General features: G+C 43.1%; 1 protein-coding gene across 1 annotated transcript; it reads right to left on the bottom strand.

Annotated features, from left to right (window-relative positions):
* Window positions 1–3,662: 3,662 nt before the first annotated feature.
* Window positions 3,663–6,197, bottom strand: IL20 (interleukin 20). The gene is made up of 5 exons (XM_045876384.2): window positions 6,015–6,197; window positions 5,654–5,719; window positions 5,386–5,538; window positions 4,714–4,788; window positions 3,663–3,722 (listed from the first exon to the last, which is right to left on the bottom strand). The coding sequence occupies exons 1-5, from the start codon at window positions 6,171–6,173 to the stop codon at window positions 3,663–3,665; spliced, it is 513 nt and encodes a 170-aa protein (XP_045732340.2). The 5' UTR covers window positions 6,174–6,197.
* Window positions 6,198–8,205: the final 2,008 nt, after the last annotated feature.

Below are 8,205 nucleotides of genomic sequence, written 5' to 3'. Positions count from 1 at the left end.
AAGAAAGCCTTTGGGTATGCCTTGATTGGCATGGGGAAGCTCTCGGTGGGCTAACTAGAAGCAGGACATCCTATGTGATTGGTTAGGAGTGTATATTTGGCTTTCCTGGTTCATGCTAAGTTGGGAGTGGGAAAAAATCTGTCAGTTACCAATCAAATCATGACCATCAAGGGACCAATTGCTATAGGGGCTATGGTTTGGCTTCCAGGCTGGGTGCTGTAGGCAATGGGTTGGTTTCCTATGCTGCAGATTGTAGATCAGAATTCTATTTTTACATATGGTCTAACCACTGTCCATTTGTATATTCCATCTCTCAGCAGAAACTGAGACCTGTAGAGGTAGAGTAACCAGAACTGATAGGTCAACATGAGGTTCAGCATATTTATCTTGTGACCTCCAAAGGAACTTACATTCTGCTTGTTGAGGAGACCAGGTTTAGACCATGGAAAAATGAAGGTCCACACAGATGTCACAGAGAGTAGTTGCACCAGGAAGTTTGAGTTAGCACTACAGCTTCGTAGAAAGGCTCATCACCTTCCTCTCAAGGCAGATATAGGCAGGGCTTCTGTTGATCAAGGGCTCTCTATAGACTGGACATTCTGTCCAGATGGCGAGGTGAAGTGGTCAGATGCATGGTTCTTCAGTCTTCCTACTGTATTCATAGTTTACCTCCACCATTGTAAGCTGTGTGAACTTAAACAAGATACTTTACCTTTCTGGTCTTCAGTTTCATCATATGTAAAGTGGCAATAATCAGAGCTATCTCATCATGCTTGTATACAAATTAACTGAGTGGGCACTTAACAACACACTTAGAACAGTGCCTAATATGTAATAAGTGTTTGTTCAAGTTAGCTATGACAATCCCACTTAGTATTCACATCAACCCAGCGTGGTAAGTAGTATAACCTGCACTTTGCAGATGAAGAAACAAAGGATACTTATGTCACTTCCCCAAGATAGTGGTTGTCAAAGTCAGGATTTTTATTCATGTCTCTATGAAGTCATCACACATTTTTCCTTCCTACTGTACCTCCAAACTCGAGATGCCATTGTTAGAAAAGTGAACAGTACAGTGGGAAGCATATAGGGCTGTGGTATCAGGGTGCACACATTCAACTCTTGGTTCTGCCCCCTTGCACAAATTACTTACCATCTCTGAGCACTTTATCCTTTGCAAACTGGTAACAATACTGTCTACCTCACAGGGTTGTCTTAAGGATTGAGTAATATGATATATGTGAAGTTCCAAATACAGTGCCTGACACGTGATGAGTACTTAATAAAGGACAATAATCATTTTAATTGTTGGAGTCAGAAGTGACAATCATAAACCATTCTTTAGAGACTGTCCCTCACTGACCCCACCTTTATGAAGTTTTCCCTTTACCCATAACCTGATGACTTCTTCACTGCTGAATTCCCTATTGTTGGTACTATGATAGGTCAAGCAATGACTTGGAGGAAGAAATGGGTCTTGCTGGGGAGAGGGCTAGATAGGCAAAGAGGTAACAAGTCATTGCTAACATGGTAATGTATAGTCCCAAAAGACCCAGGCTTCCCATGGCCCAGACTTCCAGAAGAGTCAGAAACATTTCCCAGGAAACAAATGGAGGAATTTCATCCTTGGCTGTGGGGTTCAACCTGTGACACACCCATCTGGAAGACTCACACCCTTGGCAGGTAAAACCAGCTTCTTCCTTGCTATTCAATGTCTCTTGGAGGTGGTTGTTCCAATTTTAACACCGAGGTCAGTGAAGTTGCCTCCTCAACTATTCCTTGAGAGTTGAAGCTAAGTTATTTGTCAGATTGGTCACAGAAAACCAGGATACATGCAGCTGGAAGGTATGATAGAAGACAGGTGAGATGGAGTAAAAATCCAATAGCAAATAGGTAATAATTATGTGGAATATGAAAGCAGAAGATGTCTTGTTTTCAAAGGAACATAAAAAAACTATGTCTTCCATCACCCCAAAAGGTAGATATTATCATCCTGTTTTCCAGAAGGAGAAACTGAATCCCAAGAAGGTTAAGTTTTACAGCCCAAATCACTCAGGTATTGAGGGTTGAGTCATGATTTGGATCCAAGAAAAAAGATCTGGGAAAAATACACCTAAATGTTTAAGAGTGGATAATAGGTGATCTAAATTTTCTTCTTTATGTTTCTCTGTATTTTCCAAACTTTCTCTCTTGGGCAGTTGTTACTTGTATAATGAGAAGAGAAATTAATAAAGTTATTTAAACTTCATCAAGGCCCAAGCCGAGGGCTGAGAGCAGAAGCCAGAGGCAGTGAGGGGAGCTGGCTTTGGGAGCCGGGACATCAGCGTTAGTCTGCTGTTCATTAAATTGGGAAAACTAAACTGCTAAGCTGGGGTGCAGTTCAGAGTGAGGTGGGGAGGAAGGAGGCAAACGGCCAGTGCCAGAAGAGCTTAGCGAAGCTCAACATGTAAGGGGCCTGATTAGAGAACACTGACTTAGTAGTTGGTCACAAAGACAAAGACTTGATCCAGAAACAACCTAGACCCTGGGGCTGGCCAGAATACAAAGTAGAAGAGCCTCAAGATAGTGTTCATGCACTAACGTGGGCAAGACTCAGTAACTACACTTTACGTCTATGTGTTCTTAACCCTTATAATAGAGCCTTCTGCCTGCTGTATTTTGTGTTGCAATCAAGACTCTGATTGCAAAAGTATGAGAACCTAAAGTGAGAAAGAAAACCAGGCACAGAGAGGACAGTGCTCAAAGCCAACAAGGTGAAAGCAGTCTGAAGCCCTTCACTTGGTCACAGCCCCTTTATGTAGAGGGCAGAGTTGTGGGATCAGAGATGTGAGTCAATTAAGACGTAGAGCTGGGAATACATTCAGTAAGAGAAAGAAGGCCCAGGTTCCCACTGGCCTCTTTCTTCCCCAAAAGAGCAAGAAGTCCCTAGGTAATAAGAGATTCAAGGTCTCCCTACCATTGTTTTTGCTCCTGAAGTATTTCCAAACTCCACAGAGATATTATGCAAAGAAAACTTTATTTGTAGAAATACATTTTGGCCATACAGGATTCCATAGCAAGTATGGGGTTGGGGAGTTGAGTGGGGGTGGTCAGTAATTGTAAGATAAGTCTGCAATTTCATATCAGAACTCCTTCCACAACCCACACTTAGTAGCCATTAGTTCACTTTTAAATATCTCACAGAGTCTTGGCAGTCAGTAAATGTGCCCTTAATTTAATAAAATGAATAACACCCCTAGCCACCCCTCTAGAATTTAGAGGGTTTGTTTACTTTACGAAAACCTGCATGAAAACCTGTAGTCAGATTATAAATACCATCCGTGAATTTTTTAATAAGTCTTGTCTTCACAAACAAAAATAAATAAGTTAATTAGCAAAAATAAATAAATATATTAGCTAATAAATACACCCAACAGTAGAAAGTATATTACCAAAATCTTATAAAACCATGGGCTAGATTAAGGGTGGGAACACATGGAGACAACCACAATAAGGAAGCAAATAATAAATAAATAAATAATAAACACGATGACCAGCACTAAATTATATAGCAGCGAGATGGTGGTTTGGGGTCATGCCTCCGCCAATACCAAGGACTGGGACTCTAGGCCAGCACTGCTGCCAGTAAGGTTATCACTCTCCTTCTATTTCATCTCCTCCATTCATTGCAGGAGAATGTTGAGCTCTCCCAAAGCCTTCACCACTGCTGCCTGAGGCGTAAGCTGAAAGACACAACTTCTGTAGTGAGCACCTCATAAAAAGACAGTATGCACTCCCGGATTAATTCTCCCCTTTCATTGGTAGGTCTGCAGGGGATTGTAAGCATAGTATTCTTTTCAAGGTGGAGAGCTTGAAAGAAGTTGTGGAATCTCGAGATCTCACAAGAGGAAGGAAAATCATGGAGTCCATTACATAGGGAAACTGAAGCCTAGAGGGTGGCAGAATTCGGACTACAACCCAAGCCTCTTGAATCACAGAGATCAAAGTAATTAGGCTGTTTTGTTTGGTTTTGTTTTGTTTTTAAGAAAGGGGTGTGTGTGTGTGTGTGTAAGGGCTGACTACGTGCAACTTCAATTGAACAAATATTTATTGTGTTAAGCATTGGGCTCCCTAGGGATTCAAAGATGAATGGCACAATCCCTGCTGACAGGGAATTCAGACAAGTGAGGGAGACAGAAGCAGACAACTAAAATGTAGTGTGGTGGATAGAGGATGGAGCCCCCATGGGATCACAGGAGAGGCGCCTAACTTTGGGAGAGTAGTCAGTACCTTCCTGGAGGTGATGCCTAGGATGAGTCTCAAAGGATGAGTAGGAATTAGTCAGTGAGGAGTAGACTCCAGGCCTTCCTGGCTGATGTGCAAAGGCACCACAATGAGAAACAACATGGCATGTTTTTGAGGGTATGTATAAGTGTGTGAATGTTGGAAAACTATTGCCTCTTATTTGTACAGCTGAAAGATCCAGAAGTCTCTGGAGTGACTTGATGGAATTAGGGCCATTTCCTCTAGAATCCCAGAGCATCTTCCAGAGACAGCACCCTTCTAAAGCCTGGATGGGTGTCCCCTGGGTTAAAGCAGAAGGGTAGTCCACATGACCTCAGAGAGTTACTGAGGGCTACAGGATTTCTACCAGTATGAATAGCCATCCCATCCATCTGTGATCTCAGTTCTAAAAAACACACCCATCCCAACCAAGGCCAAAATTGCATATACCTCTTTGAAGTGACTCAGAATCTGGCTGTATTTCTCCATTGCTTCCTCTCCACAAGGGCATGTCATCTGGGCATGCTGAAAAGAATGCCACAGAATAATAGATTTTATTAAAGATTCTGATTTTCTGCCCTTGTCACTACTGTGAAGTAACAGGAATTCTACTCTTTCACCTACATTCTTGCACATACTCCATTCTTATAGAAAAGTCTTTTCAGATCTCATCATTGGGGATCAGAAAACTAATCATAAGCTAGAAGAAGAGGCCAGTTTTATAGGCTCAAGTATGGAGCTCTTTGTTGGATCCCCAGGTCCTATTCAGACCTTATCTTGATATTGAGTCCAATGGCTTGCTGAGTGGCTGCCTGGACACAGGATACGCTAATATATCGTAGGATCTTTCACCTACAGAAAAAGTGTAATTTCATGGATAATAGATAATTTTCCTGAATATTAAATAGCATTCTGTAGCTATTTAGACTTTTTGCCTGGAGCATATACCCAAAAGTCAGTAAAACTGAGTTCTTATTATCTAGTCACATGGCACAACACAGATTTTGAGAACTTTTGGACTCAGTTTTTCTATCCATTAAATGGGAGTAAGAAAGAGCTTGGTTGCTAAGTCATTGAAGTTATGTGCAGCAATGGATCCTTTTACCCAAGACCTTTACTCACACAGAGCCAGAGGTCCTTCTTGATGGTAAGAAAAGAGTTGGCAAGACTGCTGGTCTTCCGGAGGATATGGTGGTCAGGAGTCTGATAGTTTTTGAATACCTTGTCCAGGTAGAGTCTCAGTATATGGCGGAGTAGGCAGCACTGATCTGCAGGCTACAAAGAAGACTAGTATGTTGGTGGGGGAAGAGCATCCAAGGACAAGACCCAGGGTGATGGAGATGCCTCCGATTTACATTTTCTCTCAGAACTTTATGGACCAAGCACATACCTTTGTGTCTTGCAAAGACTCAGTCTTCCTCAAGATTCTGATATCAATGATTTCATCTTTGGCTTGCTAAATGGAAGAAGGCAAGACAAGAAAGGACAGGTCACTGATGACTGCCAGGTCTTAGACATCAAGACCTCTCATCCTCTCCTTGCCACACAGCCCAGCAGACAGTGTCCCTTTCCAAAACACTCTTAAATTGTGAACTACAGCTGTTTCTTGGGAACACATCCTCACTGGTAAGGAGTCCCCAACCTATCTCTTTTTGTGATCACACTGCTGGGCTGCCAGAGGACAGAGGAAGACAAGTAGAGAAGAAGAGAGACAGCTACTGGAACAGGGAGGTGTTGCCTCCCTCACTTACCACACTGTCTCGTATCTCAGAAAATCCACTTCGCATTTCCTGAAGGTTTGTGTTGATCACACAGCTTCCCAAATGGAGTGTCTTCAGCCCAGCAGAAGGTGTCCAGAAGAGATAAAATGCAGCAGAGAGAAGGTAGATGGGAAAACCAGAGGCTTTCATCTCGTGCCAGAATCTGAAGACCAAAGGAGCTAGGAATTCAAAGGAAAGAGAACGACTTACTGGTTTTCCCAACATCATGTCTTAAGAAGCCAATTCAGTCACCAGGGACATGCCTTCCCCACGTGTCCCCTGGTGAAACTCAATAGCTTTGTCTGGCTTTGGACAGTCTGGCCCTTTCATCTAACTTACTAAGAGAAGCTGCTGAGCCTCCTGGAAGAAAAGACTCTGGGTGTTTTTTCAGGGTCTGAGTGTGAGTTGGTGCTACAGGTCCTGACTCCTTTATTCTGTCTCCATCCCAGCCCCATCGTCATTGCCCAGCAGGTAAGGCCTAGAGCAGCAGGCCCTTGCAGTGAGTAGACAGAGGATTACATTTCAGGGAAAATGTTAAAACTTGTTTTGGCGAATTGACGTGTACAGTCTTCCCTTCCAGAATGCCGATGTAGCTCACTTTTCTGATCCCTTTAAGCCTGAAGGGGACCTGCAGGAAAACAGAATCTCATAGAAGCTGTTGCTGAGCCACCAAAAACACGCGGGGAAAATTGTCTGTGGATATTATGGCCACCCCCCAGGGCAGAAGAGCTTACCTCTTTGGTATTTGTCTGGGATCAGGTTGGTTATTTGGGGATAATAGACTTATTTCAGCCCCAAAGGCAAACAGAAAGTCAATGATTTCATAACAGTCCTACTTCCAGGGAAAGTCAAGATCTGATGGGCAATTAGCCCAGTTACACCTAACACTTCTTCCTCCTGAGGTGTCTGAGCTCCACAGCACCCTCTACAGGAAGGCTAGAGTCAGGCACATCTGAAAGGAATGCAAGAGGGTGCTCTCTCCTGACTGCAACTCCTGGCTCTGCCCAGGCCCCCCGAAAAAGGAGAAGAAAGGCAGGAAGGGAACTCATTTCTTCTTGGGATAGGCTGCTCCTATCCCCAAACTGCTGAGTTTTTTGTTTGTTTGTTTGTTTGTTTTTTAAAGATTTTATTTATTTATTTGAGAGAGAATGAGAGAGAGCACATGAGAGGGGGGAGGGTCAGAGGGAGAAGCAGACTCCCCGCTGAGCAGGGAGCCTGATGCGGGACTCGATCCAGGGACTCGATCAAGGGACTCGATCCAGGGACTCCAGGATCATGACCTGAGCCGAAGGCAGTCGCTTAACCAACTGAGCCACCCAGGCGCCCCAAACTGCTGAGTTTTAAGATAAATTATAATGGGCTGGGATTAGGGTGAGGAGAACAAAGCACTCACCTCGAGCACAAAATTTAAGGGGCACCAAAAGTCTCAATAATCAAGATAAGTTAATATTTTAATGCAACATCAGAATTAATGAAAAAAATCCATGATGAACAACATATCAACATTTTAAACAAAGACAGAAGCTGACAGTGCCATGCTGAGACATACTGGCTAAAAGTTCCCATCAAAGTAGGTGGTCCCAGTTTGCCCAGGACTGAGGGGTATCCCAGGACACAAGACTTTCAGTTTCAAAACTGGGGAAGTCACAGGTAAACCTGAATGCTTTAGTCACCCTACAGCTACATGACCCTGGGCAAGTAAACTTGCCTCTTTTAGTTTTGTTTTCTTAGCCCCCCAAATGGTGGTAATAATCCTTACCCCAGAAACTTGCTTTGACATTTATAGAAACTGATGCATGGTTTATACATCTAAAATATAGTGAGTAATCAATTCATTTAAAAAAAAGAATGATGTTAGTTGCCTTGAGCATAGGGGGTGTATAGTAAATATAGGTTAAATTCAACAATTTGATTAGCATTTATTGAACACCGTCTTAAATATTGTGCTAGGTACTGGCATGAGAAGATAAACATGACACTTCTCTATCCTTAGGATATTTTGTCCTATTGGAAAGGGCTCCTTTAGATGTGGCCCTGAACACACTTGGATAAATGATTGGGAGAACCAGCCTGATCCCCAGAACTGTGTGAATGGTGTAGGGAAAGGGAGTTCTCTTACCTGAGTTCAGGAAAGGCTGTTGCTTGTGGTCTCCTAGGAGTCTGCCTCAAGCCAAGAGGCTTC

Source organism: Mirounga angustirostris, unplaced genomic scaffold, assembly GCF_029215605.1.
Source record: "Mirounga angustirostris isolate CCGP_5_RB_7025 unplaced genomic scaffold, mMirAng1.0.hap1 SCAF_6, whole genome shotgun sequence".
NCBI classification, from domain to species: domain Eukaryota; kingdom Metazoa; phylum Chordata; class Mammalia; order Carnivora; family Phocidae; genus Mirounga; species Mirounga angustirostris.
Note: the sequence above shows the minus strand (reverse complement) of the source record. Positions and strands in the feature narration are given on the sequence as shown.

What these genes read in the sequence shown, in the direction of transcription:
- IL20 (XM_045876384.2), bottom strand. Translation starts at nt 6,173, where the DNA reads ATGAAAGCCTCTGGTTTTCCCATCTACCTTCTCTCTGCTGCATTTTAT. An exon ending in CTGAGATACGAGACAGTGTG is followed by an intron (nt 5,720 to 6,014) that starts GTAAGTGAGGGA and finishes TCTTCCATTTAG; the next exon opens with CAAGCCAAAGATGAAATCAT. An exon ending in AGTCTTTGCAAGACACAAAG is followed by an intron (nt 5,539 to 5,653) that starts GTATGTGCTTGG and finishes TCTTCTTTGTAG; the next exon opens with CCTGCAGATCAGTGCTGCCT.